The sequence below is a fragment of the Mytilus edulis genome, chromosome 10 (genome assembly GCF_963676685.1).
Source record: "Mytilus edulis chromosome 10, xbMytEdul2.2, whole genome shotgun sequence".
NCBI classification, from domain to species: Eukaryota; Metazoa; Mollusca; class Bivalvia; order Mytilida; family Mytilidae; genus Mytilus; species Mytilus edulis.
The window spans coordinates 50,130,062-50,156,676 of record NC_092353.1 but is presented as its reverse complement, the minus strand read 5'-3'; the positions used below and the strand labels follow the sequence as shown (position 1 = coordinate 50,156,676).

At 33.6% G+C, this 26,615-nt stretch overlaps 3 protein-coding genes across 4 annotated transcripts in view; all 3 read left to right on the top strand.

Moving 5' to 3' along the window:
- The first annotated feature begins 2,898 nt into the window (after window positions 1-2,898).
- LOC139491427 (integumentary mucin A.1-like) lies at window positions 2,899-4,894 on the top strand. The gene is made up of 2 exons (XM_071279119.1): window positions 2,899-3,059; window positions 4,143-4,894. Exons 1-2 carry the CDS (start codon window positions 2,990-2,992, stop codon window positions 4,673-4,675), a joined length of 603 nt encoding a protein of 200 aa, XP_071135220.1. The 5' UTR covers window positions 2,899-2,989; the 3' UTR covers window positions 4,676-4,894.
- Window positions 4,895-10,346: 5,452 nt separating this feature from the next.
- LOC139491428 (uncharacterized) lies at window positions 10,347-12,066 on the top strand. Its single transcript, XM_071279120.1, has 2 exons — window positions 10,347-10,474; window positions 11,465-12,066. The coding sequence occupies exons 1-2, from the start codon at window positions 10,429-10,431 to the stop codon at window positions 11,989-11,991; spliced, it is 573 nt and encodes a 190-aa protein (XP_071135221.1). The 5' UTR covers window positions 10,347-10,428; the 3' UTR covers window positions 11,992-12,066.
- An 11,816-nt stretch (window positions 12,067-23,882) lies between these two features.
- LOC139491426 (sialomucin core protein 24-like) overlaps window positions 23,883-26,615 on the top strand; it is a 66,897-nt gene continuing 64,164 nt past the window's right edge. The window contains exon 1 of one of the 2 annotated variants that reach the window (XM_071279118.1): window positions 23,883-24,071. The gene's annotated coding sequence lies outside the window, so the exon portion shown is untranslated. The remainder of the gene's footprint in view (window positions 24,072-26,615) is intronic. The other variant, XM_071279117.1, reaches the window with a different exon arrangement.

Sequence of the window (26,615 nt, the reverse complement as noted above, 5' to 3'; positions counted from 1 at the left end):
ATTTGAAGATCATTTTACAAAGGTGCTAGAGATATATATTGACAGGGCTTTAACATGAATTATACTGCACTCGTTCTATTAGAGCAGTCAAAATGTGTTGACCGTATATTTCTATGTCATATACAGTCACTGACCTGATATCACTTTTCCTCATGAATATTTAAATAGAAATTGTCGAAATTATATTTAATTATTCATACGACCTCTTCAACCTAGCTGTTCTTCTTTCCAATGTAAACAACGATGCGTTTAACGACTCAAACTTGTTTCTTTTACAATTTTTGGGAAAAACATATTTCCTTTATTAATATTTTTTGTTTGCAACCTAGAAATCATTATGTTTTGTGTTTATTGTTGATATTTTAGTCTGTAAACAAACGAATTCGTTCACCATTGATAGCGGTTTTCAAAAGGTAATGATGTACATTTCATCGTGTTGTATATTTCTCCGCCTGTGTGATATGAGGCCTTTTTAAAGGGGGATTTTCCCCAATATTTAAATCAAATAAATAACATTAACACACTAAACAACAATTGAAAATATTTTTTTTTAGATTGCAGTATAAAGACAATAATAGTGCATTGACTTGACATATTAACGATATAAGGATGAGGCTTAGAAACGGGGAAATGCGAGGTTATTGTCTATTTATCATGCAAAGAACATATTTGTAAAGATATCTTGAACAATCAAACTATAAGTAAATATTTAAATGAAGGAATCAGATTAAAAGTAATTTTTTGCCTGCTTTTACTTCATGGTTGGACACACCCTCATCCGGTTAACATAGAGCGCACAACAAATACAACTTCGTATTTAAAAGAAATGTATATTTCGGAATCACTAACATGTTCGGGTTATTGTCTCTTTGACACATTCCCCATTTCCATTCTCAATTTTATAACATATTAAGTTGTTGTGTGCCTGTGCTTATACCTTGGTGGTATGTTTATATGTTTGGACCAAAATTGATCCTTATCGCCCAAACTACTTAACACAGATGTAGATATATCGAGTCTCTTTTTAGGGGTGTGTGCCTGTAATCATGTAATAACTCATTGGTGTGCGTTGGTAGTCATTTAACCATTTCCTTCAGTTATAAAATGATCACACCAATGAAATAACGCAACCAATTATTCATTAGAAATAATTAACACATTGTGGAAAAAAATCAGCCTCAAAATGCCCTTGTTATCATGTAATCATGCAAAAAAAAACCTAACATAGTCCCGTATCGTTATAGACATACAGTAAAGATTCCGTCTTGTACTTGCATTGCGGTGAGACCGTGAAAAGCATCACTGTGACTTTGATATGAAGAACAGCAATAAAACTGCTGTTCTGTTGCTTTGGGCTTTGTCAAGTGTATGTAGAAATTTTGTGTCACGAATTTATACATCATATTCATTGTTTCTTATTACCCAAACAATTATTGACGACAGACCTACACATAAATACAAAATATACTATAATAACTCAAATATTTGCATCAGTATAGTCATTTGGGAAATATGTGTGCAAGATATAAAGTTGAGGGTAGTTTTTTTTAATGATTTGTTACACATAAAGAATTTAACAACTCTACATTTTGTACGTGTTTGTGGTACAAGTTAACTAGGCTATGAATAAAAAGAGTCAACAATGATCAACATAAATTGAATAAACAAAAAACATGTACATGTATCTATCAAGACTTCAATTTGGTAATTCAATGATGTCCATTACCCAAATATCATCAATAAGAAACCGTTAAATTCTGTTTTCAATGAGGGATAATTTTCGTAGCTTTTTGTTACTTCCGAAAATTTCCCACTGGATCCAGACCATCTTGTAAAACAAACTGAATGGAATATCTGCCAGTTCTTTCAACATTAAGTCAGACGCTGTACAAAAGCATAAAAACAACTTTAATTTGGCTTGAACTATTTCTTTGATGTATTTTCTCAAGTACTGCATGGCATCTCTATCAGCAGAAGAAAGGTTTTCAAGAAAGATAAAACTTCCTAAAACGTTCTCAGCTTCATTCTCACATGGAGTCCGGTACTAAAAAGATATCCATCATATCCTGTTTTACCTAACCAAACATTGCTTCTTCAATTATAACTCAGTCTAGTGCAATTGAACCATAAAAGATTTAAAGTTGTGCGCACAAGATTAAAAAAGTTTTGCGCACAATTTTACAAAAGTTTTGCGCACAAGATTAAAAGTTGTCGGCGCACAAGATTTAAAGTTATGCGCACAAGTTTAAAAGTTGTGCGCACAAGATTAAAAAAGTTGTGCGCACAAGTTCAAAAAAGGTATGCGCACAAGTTTTAAAAAGTTGTGTGCATAAGATTAAAAAAGTTGTGCGCACAAGATTAAAAAAGTTGTACGCACAAGATTTAAAGTTGTGCGCACAAGATTTAAAGTAGTACGCACAAGTTTAAAAGTTGTGCGCTCAAGTTTAAAAGTTGTGCGCACAAGATTTAAAGTCGCGCGCACAAATATTTTTAATTTCATCTTTGGCACTTAAGGGGCTCCGTAGATACTGAATAGTAACATGTAAGTCAGTCATTATAATCTATTCATGACAGAACTATACTAGTGTAACATGTAGAACATTAACCGTCGGGTGCATTCTCCATTAGGATAATACTACAGATGCTCTTCAGGGTCACGAATATAATTTGTTATCATTATATAGATTAGACTAAAACTGTCTGTCGCAACATTTATCACATAATGAATTAGTCACTTGCTCGAATTTAGATATAGATATATTTAGTTCTTACGTACATTAACTCGCTGGTATGGGACATTTTTCCCCATATCTAAATGCGTCTGATGAATTACACACACTAGATGTGTAAATACGATGTTATCTTCATTATCTATTAAAATCACGAGATACTCTCTTCAAACTTTAACCTTACGAGTTACTGCAGGTGGATATAAGTCGGGATATTTTACACACAAGTAGAAGAATTTTCAGTTGTAAAAATTAACATCATGATGAAAGTGTGTGTTGTAGTAGCCTTTTTTATTGTGTCTGGTTGTGTGGCACTCCCAGCAACTAATGGTAAGATAAAGGACTAACTAATATATCCTACGATTTATCAAACCCCCTTTCCCTTCTCCTTCCTTTATCCTTCAATCTTTAAACGCTCTGCCCTCAAATTATGTTTTCCGGTGTCATTGAGACATTATTCTTCTTAAATTTATAAATTATTTTACTACTATTTGACTTTCGAAAAGCAAACTGACTCTATTTCTATTGAAAATAGGGCACTACGTATAACGAATTGTTTCTTTTTTAGTTCGGGACCTCTTATAGCCGTCTATACTTAAAAGTTTTAATTTTCTAATAAGTCCATGTATCTCGTTCGTTGACGCAACATCAAATGAAAGATCTTACGGTATGAAGAAGAAAATATAATATCTTATTCATGCACAGGCGTTTTTGGAATGTACTCCCCTTTTTCTAATTTTTGTTAATTTTTCAAGTTAATATTCCTTAATATTTATTTACTCTTCAAAATTTTCCTATAGTTATTCATAAGATTTCACAATAACATGGTATTTATGATGACTCCAACCCCTGTTCTAATTTTCACGGCAAGTCTTATTTTCCATGTGAAAAAATCAGCCGTAAAAAGAGGAGCATTTCAAACCCTACTTTTATAGCAAAATCATATGGATAACATGCAGCAAGAACATATCAAATAGATCTATGTAAAATTAAGCTTAAAAATGTAAAATACATATTTACTTGTTATTTGCATATTACAAATCATAGATCCATATTTTGATGAGTAAAGCAACGCAAGGTTGCCTTTGTTGACTGCTGTACCCCATTTTTTTTAATTTTACCTATTGTGTCTGTTTATTTTGTTCACGCGTTTTGACCAATATAATGGAATTTGATGCGACTGTCATACAATTGAGAGGTTTAGCTAGCTATAAAACCAGGTTCAATCCACAATTTTCTACATAAGAAAATGCCTGTACCAAGTCAAGAATATGACAGTTGTTATCCATTCGTTTGAAGTGTTTGAGCTTTTGATTAAAGAGACTTTCCTTTTTGAATTTTCCTCGGAGTTCAGTATTTTTGTGATTTTACTTTTTTTGGACATTATTTTACTCATTTACTCTTATCTTTCAGAAGTAACTGCAGATATGAAAACAAAAGCAACGGTAGTATCGTCTCAAACTAACGATATGACAACAGTAGTAACAACAGAACAACAGATGACAACAAACACACAACAAATGACAACACACAGTCAAACAACAGTCAACCCCGTTACTTCAATGTCAATGACAACAGAGTCAATGATGACAAATAATACTATGCCACCTTCGTCAGAAACCACAGCCAATCAAATGTCGACACAATCCTCTAACATATCTACTGTCACAATGATGACAGACGTACCATCAAACATGTCGTCTGCGGGACAAATGACAACGATGCCGGCTACTATGACAACAGCAGGAAAGGTGACGGCGCACCACCCAACAACACATACACCGAAACCAACCACACAAAAACCAGAAACAACAACCAAAAAATCTAAATTTCAAGGAGGAACATTCGTCGGAGGGATGTTTTTAGGAATAGCACTTGCTTGTATCGTTACAGCAATAGTATACTTTCTTAAATGTAGAAATCAAAGCTATGGGAAAGTCAATTAAAATCTAACAAGAGTATACATCTTATAGATGTTATATCGAATTTCTAGACATTAGAATAGGAAACAAGAACAATTTTAAAAACATTTTGAAATACGAATATTAGTTTAAGATGGCACAGTAGATCTGTAATGTTTTGAAACATAATGAACATATCTTTTGACTTTGTCGTTGATCGACATTGTTGTACAAAATTATTTAAAAAGTGTATTTGTTGGTTTATGTGTTGTTGATGTTGTTAGATGCATAAAATTAAAATAGTTTCAAAATAATTGTCCCGGCTTCATATCTTAAGTGCATATTTTGTTCAGTTATTTTCAGAGGATAATTAATACCCTTATATTGCGAAAAGTCATTAAAAGTGTCAGGCAGACTATTTATTTTGTACGCCAGACATAAAATTAAGAATGCAAATGGGGAATGTGTCTAAAAGACAACAACCCGACCAAAGTTAAAAAAAACAGCCAAATAACACCAGCGGGTCTTCAACACAGTATGAAAATCCCACACCCGGAGACGGGCTTCAGCTAGCCCCTCAACAAAAATGTATGATTGTTTAGTAAAAATGGACGTCATAATAAACTTCAAAACTTACCTATGAAAATAAATGAAAAAACCCAAAATCAAACAAACAAGATTAACGAAGACTAAAGCCTACTTGGAGTAGACGCAGAAATGAGGAGGAGTTCACATGTTTTGTGAGATCTTAACCCACTTTCATATACCTCTAGCCAATGAAGATTAAACAAACACACTACAATATGCACAATAAAACTCAGTTCAAAAGAAGTCCGAGTCCAATGTCAGAAAAGGTAACAGAAGAAACTAACAAAATGACATTGAAACATAAGTTAACAAAGGACTACTAGCAGTTAATGAGATGCAAATATTATGTCTTCATCATATGAAAAATAAACACACTCCCTCGCGTTAGGAGTTTAGTATCATATAATTATAAAATATATGAGCAGAACAAATCCCGTATCCTGTCAACACATGGTTTTAGAATAAATTTGAGACACAGACCATATGAGTGAATCAATTTTAATTCCAAAATATGCCATATTGAAATACCTGACAACTGAATCGTAACTATTTTCCTTCTGAATAAGTCAGTCCAAAGGTTTAGTTAGTTTTTGAGGTGAACGACTTTGTATTCTATACAAATGTATTACCATAAAAGATTGGATGTGAAATACCTCAATAAAAATGTATATGAGAAATAAATTTTGAGAGTTTTTCGATGTTGCTTTGAAAGAAAATTATCTCCTGGATAAATGGTATATCATTTGTATATAAAACAGCTGAGGGAGGGAGCAGGGTTGTCAACTTGAGGAGATGAAAATTAGATGTGTTATTTTCCCTATTTCGTCAGTTTTAGTTGAGTAAGGTGACATTTGTCAAACAAAGCGGAATAACTCAGATTTATTTTGTGAAACAGTGTAGTTCTCTTACAGGGATAAAATGAAACAAAAAAAATAAAATGTTAATGCTTTTATGATATTTAAAATATATGCAAAGAAACAGATTGATCAAGTTTGAATAATCACTACTTATTACATAATTAACACCATTATTATCTGGAATACTACATCAGTGTCAAATAGAATGTCCAAATTTAAGGTCCCAGAGAAGGAAAATATTCAGTTTCCTACTTTGTTTGAAGGTGCTCATCTTGCCTTTTGTATCTTTTGTTGTTGTTTTTGTTTAACGTTTGTATTTGTATCATAAATGTATCATTTGCTGCTTTCTTTAGAACGAAGTGACGTTTGTTTTATACGTATTCAATGTTTGCAGTTATTATTACTATTTTTTTTTAGTAAAATAGAAAATAAATTTACCCAGTTATGTTTGCAATAATCCCACTTTTATTAGAGTAAATATTTTCCTTCAAAATATTAAGATATAAAATATTTTCTCCTTGACATTGTCTCCTTAGATTTATTATAAAGAAATCTTTATTATTTAATCACAGTTAATATTTTTACACTTCACCGATTACAAGATGTACTTGTAAGTGAACATAAGTCATATATATCATAATATTATCATACAGTTGTTAACTAGTACAATTACAATGAAATATAAAGGATCAACACAGTTAGCACCCATTATTTCATCGCGTTAAATGTTTTTTAAGGATACAAAAATATGAGTAATTTTATAAATAACTTAACAATATAAAAGGAATAGAAATATTAAACAAATAAAATGCAACTAAAAACAATATAAAGTTGGTTCTTCATAACAAATATAATTGCAAAACATAAAATAACAAAATACCGCTACTCAATGTAAATTATAATGCAATAAAGTTAAAACTTTTTTTCATAACATATTGTACTCTTACCTAATGAAGGCAAACTGAAGGTGTGGGTACCGAACCGTCCCAGATAATGGTAAACGTAGACAGAGACGAGTTCTACCTGATGGACTGAGCAAATGATAGCCCCTAAAGAGTTGAACCAATGTACTGCTAGAGCCATTTCGAATGCCATGTGTAATACTCGGACAGAATACTCCGTGAAAGTTATACAGATATCACTGGGAGGGTGAATTTCGCTGCATGTTTACCTTTGAGGGTTAGCTTGGCGAACGAGAGAGCCAGAGAGTGAGCGGAACCAGAAGTAAGCGGAGCCAGAAGTAAGCGGAGTCACTCCGCTAAAAGTGAGCGGAGCCAGAAGTGAGCGGAGCGAGCGAAGCCAGAGAGTGAGCGGAGCGAGCGAAGCCAGAGAGCGAGCGAGCCAGAGAGGAAGCGAGCAAGCCAGAGAGAGAGAGCCAGAGAGGGAGCGAAGCCAGAGAGCGAGCGAGCCGAGCGAACCAGAGAGCCAGAGAACCAGAGAGCGAGAGTCAGAGACAGAGAGCGAGAGAGTCAGAGAGCCAGTGGGCAGTCAGAGAGCCAGTGGGCAGTCAGAGAGCCAGAGAGCGAGAGTGAACAAGAGAGAGAGAGCGAATAAGAGAGAGAAAGCGAACAAAGAGTGAGAGCGCGGAGTCAGATAGTCAGAGAGCGAGAGAGCGGAGAGCGGAGCCAGAGAGTGAGCGGGCCAGAGTGTAAGAGAGTAAAAGAGAGTGAGCGGGCCAGAGTGTAAGAGAGTGAAAGAGAGTGAGCGAGCGAAAAAGAGTGAGAGAGTGAGCGAGCAAGAGTATAAGATAGTGAAGAGAGTAAGGTAGAGAGTGTGAGAGAGAAGATTGTGAGCGAGAAATTAAGAACAAGAGAGAGAGAGAGTAAGAATGTGAGCGTTACAGTAAAAGTGCGAGAGAGTAAGAATGTGCGATAGCGAGAGAAAAAGTGTGGGAGCTAGAGATGTAGCGTGTATGAGCGATATAGATAGCATGTGTACTGACGGACGAGCGAAATAAAAGCTGTGTGAGGGAGTGAGTGCGTGCTGGTGAGAGTTAGACAGTCATTATGTCAGAATGAGCTTGTAAGTTATTGTTTAATGTGAATTTTGGAACGAAAATGAGTGTATGTTCCGTGTATTTTGTCGCATTTTTGTTGGTTAATAATCGCGTGGTTGATATGGACTGATTTGAATGATAGTGAACACTTTGGACGTACAATTTCTTGGAACCTTCACAGACCAAAAAAGTTGGAATGAAATATTTTCTGGAAGTATGTCCCACCATTCTGATTACATGAGTCATATCCTGAGCCAAAAAAGTTTAGCAATGTGAAATTTTTGTTTGTTACAAAATCATAACAACCTATAATTTTAATAATAACAACATGGAACTATGACATGTCAGAAGCAACATGAATGTTTATCACTCACATTCATTTGGATTTTTCTTTGTATGGAGCGCGGGAGGGTCAAAATGCGGAAATGAGTATAGGTATTCAAAATCAATTTCTCAGCCATGCCCTTAGTGCACAAATGAAAGATTTCCAGACACCAGCAGCTGCCCGTAGTCAATGCACTACTTTTGTGGCCTGGAAAAATTGTAGCATGATGACGTAAAGAGAAGGAAGTGCTCCTCCCTTGACGATAGTTTTTTTTTGTCTACGAGATATCGACATATCCTGTGCAGATGCAATTTGTTTGTTAGTGTCTAAACTGTTGCCTTATGCACATTAAATCGAGCCACGATGTCAGCAACACTCACTTCGGCATCAACCATTCCAAGAGCTTTTTGACGGTCTTTTCGGGGAGGCCTGGTTGACGCCCTATGCAATTTTTTCAAAGGTGTACGTTAGTGAAAAAGAAATTTTAAATATCGTTTTAAAAGTACAGGTACAGATGGTAAAACATTAATTACACGTGCAAAGCTGAAATGGCGCGAAATAAATCACCATGAAAAAAGTACGACTGTTTTAATTACAGGTAAAACTAAGGATTATATCAATTATGTTTAAATAAGTTTTTTCCAGAAACAAAAAAACAAAAAACAAAAAAAACAAAAAGTGTTGCTTAACTTTTTTGGCTCAGTATAGTTGTGCCATATGCTTTGGAATTAATTTTTTAATATGGTTGTTTAACTTTATGGTCTATATACGGTACGTTTCTGTTTTTCATTTTTTTTTGTACAGAAGGACATTTCTTTAAAGTAAAGAAACATGTTTAAACTGCAATATTCTTCTAGAAATTGATCTGTATCACCTCCAGATTTTTGTTGGGGTTTGAGTTGCCCAACGTTGTGTTTATTATTTACTTCTGTCTATTGGTCATTTGTCTTTTTTTCATAACGTCTGTTTTTCAAACCGTGACTTCTGAGATTAAATACCGCTTTGGTATCTTCTGTCTCTCTTTCATTTTGTTACTGTTACCGTATAAGCTACGATTAATGTCCATAGTTTTCCCTTATCATTAAAGAAGTTCAAACCTCGTATACTAAATACTGTGAAAAGCGATTTCATTTTTATATTATGATTTCAAGATACATCTAAAAATCGTATCATTTTAAAAGTTGATGTTTGGTCTGATTTGTTACTATTTTATACATGAATTTCTGAGCTTTTTAAATAAAGAAATAAACAATGTATACACATCCATGGTTAAACATCATGTACAAAACCTTCATTAGGTGTGTTAGAACCGGTAGTGGGAGTGGTGACGGGGTCCCAACTTCTAGACAGAAATTAATAATAAACCAAGATGTTGTTCCCAGTACACTAATGCCCCATCCTCACTATCATTTTCTATGTTCAGTGGACCCTGAAAATGGGGCAAGAACTAAAATTAGAAAGACCATATCATAAAGAACATGTGTAATAAATTTGAAGTTGATTGAACTTTAATTTCTTCAAAAACTACCTCGACTAAAAACTTTAACCTGAAGCGGGACAGACGGACAAACGGACGAACACCAGAAAACATAATGCCAATCAATGGGGTTTTAATAAAAAGAAAATAATAGAGGACATATCGACATGCATGGGTGATCCGTAAATATTAGGTTGATTCGTCACTCAAACATGTTGAATTACAGTTGTGGTGTCACTTTATATAGATATAAAACATAAGATGTGGCATATATCCAGCTATAAAAGGCCCCGAAATGACAATGTAAAACAACTTTAACGAGAAAACTATAACGGCCAATTTATGTATAAATTTTATTTTTTTTATTTATACTTTCAGAAGTTTGCACCGCTAATATTCAATCCTCTCCTACTCCACTATGTGTGAAACTTATATCATATCTATTAGATATTACGTAAATTATCAATAAGTTTATACACAATCTAAAGTCAATGAACATCACAAAGTCCAGTACTGTAATTTTGAAATGTAGATAAAATATATCTACACTCAACAATGAAGATGAATATTTTAAAAGTCATCTTGTCGATCTATATTTCAGGTAAGTCATTTATACATGTAATTCAGTTTTTGGGGGTACATATTCTTTAAAAGATTCCTCGAACATTCAAAACATAAAATATAATCAAATTTGCTGGCCGTATAAAAATAAGAAGATGTGGCATAATAATAGGTAATGAGACAACTTTCTACTAGACCAAATGACGTTGACGTTATTAATTACATATCGGTCATCGTACGGCCTTCAACAATGAGCAAGACCTATACCACATATCAATTTATACCATGCTTCGAAATAATAAATGTAAAACACTTAAAACAAGAGAACTAACGATCCGATAAATGTACTAAACATAAACGAGAAGCAAATATGATATACAGCAAGTTGCCAACTATTGAAATAATTGACCAGCAACAAATATTACACAATATACCTTTTGATAGTATGTCTTAGGGAGCTACCATTTGATTTTTATGGGGGGGGGGGGGGGGGGTTCTAGGATGAAATTTGAAAAAAATAGGCAGGACAGGAGTTTTGAGTAAAAAAAAGGCAGGATGAGACACTTGCAGGACGACAATTTAGGTAAAAAAAAGTCTGGATAAACTAAAAAAAAAAAAAGGCAGGACCGAACAGAGTGAAAAATTAAAAGGCAGGACAGAGATTATAGCTAAAAAAAATGCAGGACCAAATTTTTCATCCTAGCCCCCCATAAAAATCAAATGGTAGCTCCCTTATCAGATATACAAAACACAAATGTATAGATAATTGTTGTCCTTTGTGTTGTTGTGTTACTGTTTCGTTGGCGTTCACCAAAACCCTCTTTTTTTAAATATTTATATTATAACATTACATTTCAATACAAGTTCTACTAAAGAACTGCAATTTTAAATTTGCATAAACTGCCGAAACTACTGGCTATTTACAAAATTACCTAATTAGATATTCAACGAAGCAATATAATGTGATGAAATATTTGCTTTTCACGTTTGGGCTTCATATCTCTTCTACGGTTTTTCCATCTTTTTTCAGGGATCATTACACTAACTACTTCTTCGTCAAATTTTCCAACTTTAGCTGACATTGATGGATCAAATGACACTTCCACTCAGTCCGCTCAAGCTACAACACATGGAATACCAGTGTCATCTCATGCCACATCTTCCGATTCATCCGCAGGTACCACACATGGAAACACAACCAATAAACCTTACATAACTGATACGACGGAAAATCCGGATCACTCGTCTGCTTCAACAGCCGTTAGTACGTCAGGTGCATCAAATCCGTCGGCTGTTCCAGAAACGTCAAATCCGACAACTGTCCCAGATAAAACAACAATTACTGTACCATCTACATCGGGTAATCCAACAACAACACGGCTATCGTCGGGCGATGGTTCTGGATTTAGTGGTTTATCCTTTGGAATCGGTATTCTGGGAGGTGTTATAACAGTATGTGTGTCAATACTTCTTGTTTTTCTTTATCGACGTCGGTTTCCATATGAAACTTTATCAAATTTTGACTCAACATCTTCAATAAACTTTTTGAAAGACTGAGTTGTAACATAGATCTGAGATGTAATGTTAGATTTTTTATTTCAATACATTAATATAATTATATATAAAAATGAACTGTCTTCTTTTTTTTAATTGGTAGCATGTGCCTTTTATAGCCGACTTTACCATATATTTGTCTCATCGTTGAAGGTCGTACGGTTGCATCTAATTGCTTGCATCCACTGCATTTGAACTTGATATGTGCATATAGCTGTTTCATTGGCAAACATACCACATCTCTTTATTTTCATATCAACAACATACATAATTTCTGTAAAACATTTCAAATTTCGTATCAGAGCAGATGAATGATTATTTATGGACATAGGTTGATAGTCCAAATTTAGATTCGTTTGTGTAAAGCATTCAATTCATGTTCAAAACAGTTCATGAAGGTCTAGTGTCTTTAGAGTAGAGAATAAATGAAACGAAATAGAAAATAATGGACATAAAAATAAAGATATTCGAAAAATTTGGCGCTCTAATATAAAGAATGGCGAATATTGGCCAAAACAATATCAAATATTAAAGACAGAAATTTGGGACTCCTTATGTCAGAACCTCGATTATCAGGTGCAAAATAATAATGAGACATAAAGCACAATGCATGGCTGAAAGACCAAACACAATGCATGGCTGAAAGACCAAACACAATGCATGGCTGAAAGACCAAACACAATGCATGGCTGAAAGACCAAACACAATGCATGGCTGAAAGACCAAACACAATGCATGGCTGAAAGACCAAACACAATGCATGGCTGAAAGACCAAACAAAGTCCACCAAGTACACGTTTTTTTTAAAGGTGGGTGTTTGTTTGCGAGGGCGTATAATTAAATATGTTTTCAATGACATACCTTAGATTTATTTATAATTCTTTTTTTTATTGAAAGCCTTATTTATTCTGATGCTGTGCTTTGAACTCGGTTTTTAGTCCAGTCAATCTAGCAAAAATTTGACCCTAACCCGAAAGTAATTACAACAGAAGATTTTTTAGTTTTAATCTTTAGCATTATACCCCAAATATACAAAGAAAAAAGTCCCATAAAATCTAACTTGAGAAAGACTTAAAAAATCACCATTTAAAATTCCTGTGGAGATTTGCATTGAAAAGGGAGATAACTCTTGCAAAAAAAGACAGAAATATCAATAAAAATTGATACAAAATTATAACTTTACCGCTTCTTTTCATCAGAATGTATTGATTCTTGAAGTTTTAACGGTCTTTAGAGTATAACAAACAACTTTAAAGGTCTTTTCATATCTTTTATCAAGTTATAATCTAGATTTCGTAATTCATTAGTTGACCATTTATTGAATTTTTCAACATGGCAAGGTAAAGAATCTCAAATTTAATAAAAATAATTAAGCATGTATTCTTCTTTTTGTGGTTTAAAGTTTCTTTAGATAAGTTAGTTGCTGAAAAAAATATAATATACAGATATAAACAATACCAAATGTTCACATTATTTTTTCAAAATGGTCACAAAGCTTCAAATTTGCAATTTCTTTAATGAAAAATGCACGAAAAAATAAAACTACCCATAACACTTCGGTTTTGTACATTTCATGAGCAGAAGATTATATAATTTAGTCAAATACAAACTTATAACCCCATCAAAGTATCATACTTTACATAAATTTTAAGAAAAACAAGCACAAACTGACCAAAAAAGACTCATTTTTGTAAGAGTTATCTCCCCTTCCAATGTTAATTTCCATAGGAAATTAAAAATGCTGATTTTTAGTTTTCCTCAAGTATATTTTATGGGACTTTTTTTCTGTGCATATAAAGGGCATAATGCTATATATTAGAACGAAAACATTTTCTGTTGCAATTAGTTTGAGGTTAAATCTTAGTTTGCCTGGACTATTTCGTAGCTACTAGTACTCTGTATTTTGGCTTTTTGTATTGTTTTTCCCCAGATCTGATGAGTGAAGCATTGTTGGTTTGATGTTGTACAATTTCAAATAATTTAGAAAGGGTTAAATACGCACAAAAATGTTTAACTCTGCCATATTGTGTCTGTCCCAATAACGGGCCAGCTATGTAACAGTGATGTTGTCCGTGGTTGTCTATTGTTATAATATGGGGGGGGGGGGGGGGGGGGGGGGGAGTATGAAAAAAGAATGCTATAGACTAATGAGATCACTACTAATAAGCACAAAAAAAATACAAAATGGTGGATAGTCACATTGTCAATATTAATCATATCACAGTAGTCAGCACTTCGGTGTTGACCTGCATATCAATTATATGGTCATTTTTACATAAATTTACAGTTTGCAAAAGTATGAATTATTCGAAATACCAAGGATTTTTTTTATCCCAGGCAAAGATAACCTTAGCCGTATTTGGCACAACTTTTTAAAATTTTGGGTCATCAATGCTCTTCAACTTTGTCCTTGTTTTGGCTTTCTCGGTATTTTGATCTGAGCGTCACTGATGAGTCTTATGTAGACAAAACGCGCGTCTGGCGTATTAAATTATAAGCCTGGTACCTTTGATAACTAATTATATCTATATTTTATCCAAATCATGAATCATTAAAAGTGATAAATAGATATAAAAAGATGTGGTATGAGTGCCAATGAGACAACTCTCCACCCAAGTCACAATCTGTAATTAAAAGTAAACCACTATAGGTCAAAATAGTATACGTTCTTCAACACGAATCCTTGGCTCACACCGAACAGCAATCCATGGAGGACCCCAAACAATGACTAGTGTAAAACCATTGACGGGAAAACCAACGGTCTAACCTATATAAAAACGAGAAACGAGAAAGACAACCTATATTTTATTCAAATCGTGAATCATTCAAAATAAATTTTACCTTACAAGGCCATAATAAATAATAGGTTTGTTTGCCCAAACGCTACCTACCCAGAAAAAGCTGCCTACTCAAATTCTTTTATTGTCCTGATTTGAAGAAGTCTTTTTTTTATCAAATAGGCATGAAGACTAATAAACATCTGATATACATCAATTTCTTTTTTTGAAAAAAAAAAGAAAATGCCTGCCTACCTACCCACTGTCTCAACTTTGGGTAGGGTTTGGGCAAACAAAAATATTTTTTAGTGTGGCCCAAATTGCAATGTATCATGATATATATCTGTTGGCTTGACCCACTGACGGTAGCCAAATAGCACATGTACATCCTTAAAGTGTTCAAAAGAACATTATCGTTCCTTAAAATATACTTATCTCCCATGATACAATTGCAATTTTTTTTTGCCGATAAAAAAACTATTCTTAATAGCAAAATGGGTCTCCTTAATATCAACTCTGACTTTTCTTACATTTCGAATGGAAATAAATAAATGATTAACTTGACCGGCACACAATCTGTCACAGATTGTATAGAACCATGAATTTGCATATGTTTACGTGTCGATACCCGTATCTTGGCATTGCACAAGGTCATGGTTTTCTCTGACTGTTAGGGACGACATCAAAAGATCAATGTAAGATAAAAAACTTAATTCAAATAGTTTGGGGGTGGGGGGTTGAACTGCTGCAAGATTTGGTTATCCGACATTGATTTTTACATATATTCATATGGGTCAATCAATTTTTCCCAAATTAAGTTAATAGGGGGGTAGGGGGGTCAGTGAAAAAACTATTTGAATTAAGTTTTTTATCCTTCATTGAACTTTTGATGTCTTCCCTTAATGACGTATTTTCACTAAATCCATTTTAACTAGCCTAACCTAGCATCTGTATGTGCTTGTAAGTCAGGAACCTGTAATTTAGTGGTTGTCGTTGGTTGCTGTATATCATCTTTGTTTTTCGTTCATTATTTTATACATAAATCTGGCCTTTTGAGTTGTTTTACATTTGCCGTTTCGGGGCCTTTCATAGCTGACTATGCGGTATGGGGTTTACTTATTGTTGAATGCCGTACGATGATCTATAGTCATTTGGTCTCTTTTGGAGAGTTATTTCATTATGTTCTTCAGTGTTTACTCATCATAAATGCTCAGGTTGGCGTGTTTCGTCTAAATGTTCGTTAGCTTGAGTATAGGCTAACGCTTGCCTTCATTTTTAAGTTGACCTTCTTGCATTGTACCACGGAAAAATTTAGTATCGCATTCGTGTAAAATCTATTAATTAAATTGGTTGATTATCGTTAAGTTGTAATCTTTTGACAAGATTAAAATGCATAATCTTCTACGTAACAAATTATCTATCAGTAAAATGAAAAATGAATGATTACCGTACATTTTGTTATCATCTTATATGACACATGACCGCGAGGACAGTAACAAAGTACAACACTTTTTACCATCCACCATGAACGGCAACTGGCAACTTTTATGTATTGTCATTTTAGGCGCCTGTATATCAATAATTAATGGAGCCACAGTGTCATCAGGTAAGAATGTACCGAGAAAATTCAAGAGCACAATTATTTGTAATGGTTTTCTATAGGAGAACATTGGAATTCCATATTTTATTTCTTGAAGAAAAAACAAACAAACCCTTATGTGTTTTTGTCTTAATAAAGGGAAAAGGATTTTTTTATCATTTTTAAATGGCTCATACCAAGGATTTGTGTAGTTAACTATACAAATCCTTGCTCATACGTAAATACGTCAAATATATATGTTTTACAACTTTTTTTAATACATGGTGTGTATGAAAAAAATCCCTGTTGTTTTCGTGAACCGTGATTCCAATCATTTACCATCAAGTATCCCTAGAGTCGCACAAGATTATGTTTTAAGTTCTATCGCAATAACCAGGCTGAAGCTAGCGAACAATAGCCAGAGAACAATAAGGCGATAATCTCAATACAAACAAATAATGATTGCGTTCTTGTAACCGCAAGAATCGTAACTCTGTAATTCAAAATTTCAATATTCTGCTTTACATAAACAGTGTTCGATATGTTGAACCTTAAAACATAAAGATAAGTATAGATGACCATCATGTGGTATGATTGCCAAATAAAACAACTGTCCTCACAAACGAAAAGAAGTAGTTGTTAGCAACTATAGAGATGACCGTACGACCTTAAACAAGTGGAGCAAATACAGTGGCGGATCCAGGGGGAGGGGGTCCGGGGGTCGGAACCCCCCTTTTTGGACGATAAATTCATTTGAATGAGAGTATATACTAGGGATCCCCTTTTACTCTGGGTTGGGAACCCCCTTTTTAAAATGGCTAGATCCGCCCCTGAAATACCATTCCATATATAGTCTGCTATGAGAGGCCGTAGCATGATAACTGAACAGGCTAGTTACGTGTTACAAGCAAATAAAAACAGATTAGGACAAAAAAAGATGGGGGCATGTTAGCAGTGTTTTCGAAAATTATGTTAATTTCTAACAACCAAAGTAGAGGTAGGTTCACCAATGATGTCCTTGTCTGCCACGACCGCAAAAATAGAGGTAGGTTCACTTTTTACAACTGCAGTGATGGTTTTGATGTCCGACTATGGTTTTATTATTTTCCAAAGCTTTCTTCTACATAGTACAGCAATTTAAACTTTTGGAAATAATGAGTGATTTTTTGTTCTGATAATACAGAACCATCGAATTTTCACTGGGACCATGCACTAGTACTCGATTTATAGTCAAGGTGGTCCTTATGATAAAAAAAAAAGATTTTGAGAACACTCTTTACTTAGTTTTTGTTTGTACTCCAAGAGAATTAGCTCAAATATCTCGACATTTCAAATATTCAGTAACAAAAAATTATAATGCAAATATTTGAGAAGCTGTTTTTTATGGGAATGAAGAGAAATAAGTTATCAAAGGTACTAGGCTTATACTACAATACGTCAGACACGCGTTTCGGCTACAAAAGACTCATCAGTGACGCTTAGATCAAAACACTTAGAAAAGCCAAACAAGTTCAAAGTTGAAAGAGCATTGATGACTCAAACTTCCAAAAAGTTGTGCCAAACACGGCTGAGTTTTCAGACAAGCTTATAGAAAATTTGTAATTCATTAAACTTTAAAAATCGTGATTAAACTGTTCCCATAAAATCTCCGAAAATGGTATCCAACGATAGAAGTGAATCTAGAGTATAATAGTATGTCAACTCTAAACTATAGGAAATTAAAATAATGTGTAAAAAGAATATACACAATATACATACTTGTCTTGCAAAATATAAAATCTATTTGTACAAGGTTTATAAACAGAACCAAAAGCGAGGCTTGCTGGCTACTGCTTACAAATATATTTTATATTCCAGACAATGTACATATAATGTTTTATCATGCAATTTACACCTGGTACTTGAGCTTAAGTTGTTTAAATTCAAAACAAGGCCTGAGATTTTTCAAAGAAAGCAAAATGTTTAAATGCAGTCAGCAAAGAGGACATGAAAAATAATCTGTTACCCAGAAAGAAATATTCACATTAACGATTGCTCGAAATGGAAGTAGGTAACAAGAGACTTAAAAAAACACATTACAAATTTCCATCGTTCATGTACAAGTTAGATTGATGGAGCATCATTCATGTATATTGTACTTTGTTCTATCATATATTCAAAATGTTGTTTTTAAAACTTAGATGACAATTTTAACCTTGAAGAGATTTTTAATTAGAGGGAGGATGTGTGTGCCTAAACCAAGTTGAAATAAAATAGCTACAAAACATAATTTGCACGTTATTTTTCCAACAAATTGCATAAAATACTATATAACAAGCTGCAAGCACAAACAACATGTGAAATAAAAATTGGGAAGATGTGATTGGGTAAGCTTTTAAACTAGTACTCCATGTGTATAGCTAAAAGCTGATATAAAATATAGATATAAATTCAAATGAATTACTAATATTTTGTATCACGATTTTACAGTAGATACATGCAGCCTAGTTAAAATTGAAACAGACTGTTGTAACACCACTACCAATGCTGGTTGTGCTTGGTTAGGAGCTTGTGGCAACAACACAATAAAACTTGACGGTAAGTGTCTATAAACTGCAGTTTTCGTCAACACCGTACATCTTAGCAGTCAGAAAAACAAGCTCTTTCAAAAATTCTTTTGCTATAACTGTCTTTCTAGATGGCAATAATGTTCTTATACATATGTTATATATTAATACACGTAATTAAAAATTGTAACTAATGTTTACAACTTTTATAAAGATATAGTGATATTTTTATGGGAATACATTATTGATAAGCTTAATCAAAAGACCTAAAACTAAATGATTTTATTAACATACTTCCTTTGATAGATATAGGAAGATGTGGTATGAGTGCCAATGAGACAACTTTACATCCAAATAACAGTTTATAAAAGTAAACCATTATAGGTCAAGGTACGGCCTTCACCAAGGAGCCTTGGCTCACACTGAACAGCAAGCTATAATAAAGGGCCCCCAATATTAGTAATGTAAAACCATTCAAACGGGAAAACCAGCGGTCTAATCTATACAAAAACAGAGAAAAAAGAAACATGTATGAACTACATAAACAAACGACAGCTACTGTACATTAGGTTCCTGACTTAGGACAGGTGCAAACATTTGATAGCTATATAAGTATTTGATTGGTTCAGACTACCCATGTAACAGTACCTTTTTAACATGGAACTTCTGTCGAGATTGTAAGTTTTGATGGGATTTCTATAAAAAGGGTTTGATATACCGGTATATGTAATATTAGGCTAATTTTTGGTACTGTGATTTGTTTTGTTTGTTTGTCAATCAGTTTTTTTTTTAATAACCATTTTTTTTTGTATTATGTTTTAGCTTGCTACAAAGCCACTGATTTACCAAAAATTTGTAATAGTGAATACACAGATTCATGTAAGTTTGATTTTAACTTCATTTTTAAGGTCAAAGGTAACAGATTTCAAATGGAAGTACTTGTAGAGTTGACTTTATTAGTCAGACAGATTTACTATATTTAGAAAAGCTAAAGGGAGGTAACAGTCTTCATGCTTAAGTCCTATGGCATTGGCATGTTAAATTGATCTCAGGCTTGTAAAATTCTTCTCTACAAGCCAACAGAATCCAACCTTAATTTACCCCAAAAAATGAGCATGCCATCTGGCTTGTGGCCTCAAAAGTTAAGCGTTAAGGCAGCAGGTAACTCTAAGAGGAAATCACAAGAACTGTTTTGATGGAAATTCTGTATGTGTTTTATTCTTGTATGATTAATAAATAAACAAAAGAACTTGCAAGAAAGAGAAGCTTTGGATTACTTCATGTTTTAAGAAAATGAGTTAAGCATTGCCCTAAATATTAGAAGTTGTAGGTGCATTTTCCAAAACAAATTCCACAACGAGCAAAACGGCAATAATTGAAAATATTTATAATGAAAATTCAAATAAATATAATTTGAATAAGCAATGAATTAGCATGTTCACCATTCCTTATATGGAGGGATGAAACACTTTCGATCGCACTACACTGTATGGCGTAGACACGGTTTGTGATAGTAAAAGATCCTCCGTCGTTCAATTTTCATCCATGGAGATCCCTGAAAGATATACATAGTATTAGATGCTGAGAATTTCTTCTGAATTTCATCTTTTAACTTGTGGTGCTCTTTTTTTTGCAAAACTCTAGGACTGAAAATACGCATAAACTATGAGTATTTCTGTATGACAATTTTGATAATAAAATTTTTGTGTGAATACAGCAGCTGATGAAGTGTTGAGAACAAGAGAAAAAAGATTTACAGCAGCAGCATTGAGAATTTTCGATTCTAAAAGTATCAAACATTTCTTAACTGTTTGGAATAATGATGATAATTATAAAAATGATAAAGGCTGTATGTATCCTTTTACTATGATACTCTATATATGATTTGCAAAATGTATAGTGATAGTCTACGGTGACCTATAGTTGATAATTTCTGTGTAATTTGGTCTCTTGTGGAGAGTTGTCTCATTGGCAATTATACCAAATCTTCTTTTTAATATTTGCAGAAAATATTTAAATTTGTACTTTTATTTTATTTTTCAGGTCAAACTGGTAAGTCTATACAATACAATACAGCACAATGGGTTACAAACCTGAGCACCTGATATAATTCTCAGTTTTTAGGTAACGATTGCATGAAATGCAATCTAAACCTTTTTAAACTGACATAATATCTAAATCTTCAAGACTTATCACTACCTTTTTGATACATAAAATATAGTGCATTCCATACATCCTATCCATAAACATTTCCAGATATTTATCGCAGTAATATATGTTCAGATATTCAAGACACAAAATGATGTTACACTTGCCAAGAAAATATTTTAACTTTTGCAAAGTGCAGGAATCTAACATCTGCTCTAAAATTGTAAATGATGTCATTGTTAAAGTGTGTAAGGTAAAATCCCTCCCCTTGGTTCAATAACCCTTGTCAATTTTTACTTGACAAGTTATTCAAAGGTTAGGCTAAGAAAATCAAATCTTAATTCAATCGTACTTTTTATTTAGATTAAATTTGATCTTTCAGCTCCTGTGTCTGCAACTAGTGGCAATGATACATCAATCGCAACATCAGAAACGACAGTAAACCCTGGTACCGTAACAGCAGGAGCAGGGACAACATTGAATGCTCAGACAACACAACCAACAAAACCCGGAGGTACAACACAAGTAACAAAACCATCAACACCGGCCAAGGAAACTACACAACCTCCATCCAAACCCGTTGTCTCTACAGGAACAACACCAAATAAACCAACCACAACCACAACCATAAAACCGGCAGGACGTAAATTTGACGGTCCTTCTTTTGGTGGTGGTTTTGGTTTAGCGGCTGGCTTAGTGATAATATTTGGAATTGGATACTGCTGTTATACAAGACGAAAATCAAGTGGTGGATATAACCAGTATTAATAATGTAGTGAATACAAAAAGCATGAAATTTTATGCAACAAGATTTTCTGTTTAACATTTAATGTTATAGAGTTGTGCCATCCAAATTGGATATCTGGAACACGGCAGTTAAAAAAGGATCTCATTTCGTCCACTGTTATTCCTGTTCTGACACTATATTTGGCATCATAATATGATTCGGTATCAATGGTGCATTGTATTAATTAAATGTTTTACGTTATTGATTTATGTAGAATTACATTCAGTGCATCAGCGACGCCATTAAGGAATTGCAAAATTTCAGTGCTGAGAGCAATAGATTAATATTATTAAATAATTTTAAATGTGAAATCATCCAGACAAATGTGTGGTTCATAAGTGTTTCTCGTTTTTATATTGATTAAACTGTTGGTTTTCCAGTTTGAATGGTTTACACTAGTCATTTTGGGGCCCTTTATAGCTTGCTGTTCGATGTGCGCCAATGCTCTGTGTTGATCGTTCTTTCATCTAAAATGGTTTTTCTTTTACAAAATGTGACTTGGATGGGGAGTATAGTCTCATTGGCACTTATACCGAAATCTAAATACGCCACGAAACGTATGTACCAAAACATTGGCGGATCCAGAAATTTTCATAAGTGGGGGCCCACTGACTCACCTAAGAGGGGGCTGCTCCAGTCACGCTTCAATTATTCGCTATATAAGCAACCAATTTTTTTTCCCAAAAAGGGGGGGCGGCCCCCTGTCCCCCTAAATCCGCCTCTGCAAAATAAGTCGCCCTACCATGTGTTATGCCTACCCATCCCCACCTTCGACTAAAAGGCTGTTTTCTCTTTGTAAGACTTTAAATGATATTTTTATTTCCGATGGTGCCAGTGATATGTCTTTCGTTTTTTTTTTGCGGTTAAACTTTTAAGAGACAGAAAAAAGACCAATGTGTATGTGTTTTGATTAGTTTGGTGGATTGGTTTCTATCAACACATCTCCTTTCGTTGCAATTCTTGATGCTTACATCTCAAATTGTTTGCTTCTCTTAATTGTTTTCCTTCTTCATGCTGAAAGCGGCAACTTTCAGTCATATCATATGTGGCATATCTAATATATACCCGTTACATCTGGCATTTGGGACTGTTAGTCCCAGGTTACATGTATTGTTAGCCGGTATATATATCTCATTTGTCAATTAAAGGGCCATGATATGGTCGGTCCCGTTATTGTTTTTAGATTTAAATAATTGCTTATATATGAAAAAAATAGTTGCAAGATTTTTTTTTACCGTTATTCATCGTGAATGACTCCCAATCACCGGTAAGGATTATTTTTCAAAAAGACATGAACTATAATAAATGATCAGGAACATATATATACATGATATATAGTTGATATAGTTGGTATCCCGGACTACACAGCTACTTTTGCATAGGTACTATTTCTGTACTAAAAATCTGTAGTACTGGAAATTTACTTCAAGTTAATATTCAGTACTATTTTGTTACTTTAAAATTATTGTAATATTTAGGTACCTGTATTTTACAGTACTTAATTTGTACTTGAAATTTAGGTACTAGATTTTTGGTTACTATACCGTTACGATTTCAGCATTTTGAAAGTTTTTCTATTTCAAATCTCTTAAAATTGTGATTTTCAAACATGGAACTTAATTGTATTATTTCTGTACCAAAATATTTAGTACAATTCAGGCAAGTACTGTAAAATACAAGTACCTAAATTTTACAATAATTTTAACGTAAAGAAATAGTACTAAATATTAAGAGTAAAATTCCAGCACTACATATGTTTATTATTTACAGAAATAGTACCTATGCAAAAGTAGCTGTGTATATGGATAGATCTATTAGTACAGAGATACAAAGTATGAGATTGACAAATTCCTCTCTTTCATTCTACTTAAAATGGTATCGAAAGGTCAGTCTATTTGTGATAAAAGAAGGAGAAAAAAATCACTGATAATAAAGTTTACGAAAGTGAGAGAAAGTCGCTGTTAGATTTCCCGCGAATAAAAGCTAATCTGGTTCCTATTAATAAATAATCTGGTACCTAGTCTGAACTAGTTTAAACCAGGTTATACCAAAACATCTGAGATCTTCCGAATAGAAATTTACGTCAGCGGAAACTAAATCGAAAGTTGAAAAGTCGCACTACAATCGCAGAAGTTCCTGTTGTCAGAAGTTTATGACAAGTGTAAAGATGTCGATCTCTTATTTTGTCAGTGTTATATTGATATTCTGTTTCACACTGTCGACCTTTCCTACCAGTAATGGAGAACGTAAGTGACCTACAAAACTCAAATAAAAACAAGTGACACGTGTGTGCTGGTGTGTGACAAATAAAATTTGTTGTCACCTGATGATACATGGTCATCATAAGTTATTTATGTAATTTTAACCTTGAATCACACTTCTGTACACAGCAATAAATTATTCTGCAAATGCTCAGTCACATATCCAATATTCTTTTAGCTATCAAATCATAACATTATTAAACAATATTATTTATTTGGTGTATTTGAAATTCCCTATGAAATTCATGTAGCTCACAAATCAGAAATTAGCACTAAAACATTTGAAGATCCTTTTCTCAGTTAGTAACCAATATATCTAACTTTATCCAAACAAAACAAATTGACACGGAACACCTTTATCATGTATGTTTATAAAAGTAAAACAGGGCGTAGCTAGGTATTTAGTCAACTGTAAGAATCAATCGGCAGGGTGTCTGGTTGGGGGCGAAGGCCCCCGAAGGAAAACGGTTTTCAGCGTTTTAGCTACAAAATTTTATTTACAAAAGTAATAAATTTACTGGTTATTTAATCATGAAAATTATAATATACATTATGAAAAGTTCGAAGAATTATGAATAATGTACCACAACATCAGACTGGTGAATTAAATAACGCAGTACAATCCGTAATATAAAAAAAAAAATTACAATATGCATTGCTCAGCATAGTCCTTTTGGCTAGACATCAACCATCAATCTTTTGAATCTTAAACCTTGAAGTTCACCCTAACCATATCCTGGATACACCTCACAGACATAGTCGATGCCTAACAAAATTCAAGAAATTCGTATTTCTTTACATCCTCTACTGTAAAATTCCTACTTGCCTAGGAATTTTGAATAATTGTGGCCATTACACGCAGATTTGAGAGTACTCAAAATTACTGGAAGCCAGTTGATTGATTAATTTTTTTACATCCAGTGTTAAATATTTATGCAAGTTCAGGACCTTGAAATTTTTTTTTACAATAAATACAACTGTGAGCCTAGGTCCTGTAATAGGTGTCGTCCAGGACTAAGGTCTGGAAATTTAAAAATGCCATGCATGTGGTGGGTTTAACCTAGTTTGTTGGCACCAAACCAGCCCCCTAACCTGGGACAGTTGTGTAACAACAAACTATGAAAATCATTTGAAAAGTTCTTAACTCATCAGATGGATCCACCAAAGCAGAAATACATCTTATAAAAATGCAAAGTGGACCTGGTAGGGTATTTATACATCCATACAATAAAAATACACTAAAATTAAACACAGATCAGAGAGTACTTAAAGAACTTTACTGAAAGCTAGTTCTAAGCCAAAAACAAGTAAATAAAAGTCACACTTTTTTGGGATATTTTTTTTACTTGGCAATTATCATGATAATTTGGAGGCCAAGAGCTACACAGTTAAGGAAAGATGGATAATACCATTATGATTCCAATATGCTGAAGACAGACTATACATGTTCTGCTTAAAGCAATGTTTCCACAACCATGTCACTTGAGTTACTTTACAAAAGAGGTCAAGAAAATTGAGTAGGAACATATTAGATTGAATATCAAAGCAGAGCTCCAGATAAGAATTCACAAATTGGGGTTTTTACCCACCAATTTTTTACGTAATTGGGTGATAAAGATTTTTAATTGCATTATCAATTTCAGTTCACCCCTCAAGCAAATATCAAATCGGGTTTTTAACCACTAAGCTCCTTTATGTATTGGGTTTTTTCATCAACACAATATTGAATATTCAGGCATGTTATAATCACATTATATCAACCTCAGATGTTTTTCCATCTTAAATATGTGCTAGCTGTTTTATTTAGTTTATTCACTGACGAGCAATTGTACATTTTATTGATGTCCCGTTTTAAACGTTCTTCCAGTTTTTTATTTTCTTACAACTTATATAAACTGCAGCTGGTGTCACTCGTTGGGCAGTAACTAATTACCTTTCTAGATCCCATATGATCAACCTACAGTTTAGTTGGGGTAGGCGTGGGCCGATACGTGTTTAGATTTTTATGTGAAATTTAGGTGCTGTAAGAAAGTTTTGTCAGTACTTTCACCTATTTGCCAGAACTACTTTTAAAAAAAAATAATATATAGTTCCCAATTTCCCAGATTTGAAATATACCTTTCACTTTTTCCAACTGATTTCGTTTTTGACGTAACCCAGTGTTTATCTTTCTAGCAATGTTCTCGTTAAGGTATGCAAACACGTGCGTTTGATGGATGCTTCATAAAAACACTAGCTGAGTTTTGTTATTATCATAACTTTCCCTAAGCTATCAAAAAGAAGATTAAAACATGCGGACATTTACTTTCGTTTTAAATCATTGTATGTTATGATAAGTCCCAAGCAATTCGAAAAAAATATGACAGCATGCCACACGCTAATTGGATAAACGCCGAGAAGATCGAAATGTTTTTATATTCACGTGTGCCTTTTGAGCAACGGAAAATTCCAACAGGACCCATTTCAACTACTTGATGCAGGGCTCTATTTTTAGAACGATAGGACATTTCAAATTATAAATATAATAAA

Bases quoted from the DNA above. Each gene is read 5' to 3' on its own strand.
- LOC139491427 (XM_071279119.1), top strand. From the start codon at position 2,990: ATGATGAAAGTGTGTGTTGTAGTAGCCTTTTTTATTGTGTCTGGTTGT. The intron at 3,060-4,142 runs GTAAGATAAAGG...CTTATCTTTCAG, and splicing joins GGCACTCCCAGCAACTAATG to AAGTAACTGCAGATATGAAA.
- LOC139491428 (XM_071279120.1), top strand. From the start codon at position 10,429: ATGAAGATGAATATTTTAAAAGTCATCTTGTCGATCTATATTTCAG. The intron at 10,475-11,464 runs GTAAGTCATTTA...ATCTTTTTTCAG, and splicing joins CTTGTCGATCTATATTTCAG to GGATCATTACACTAACTACT.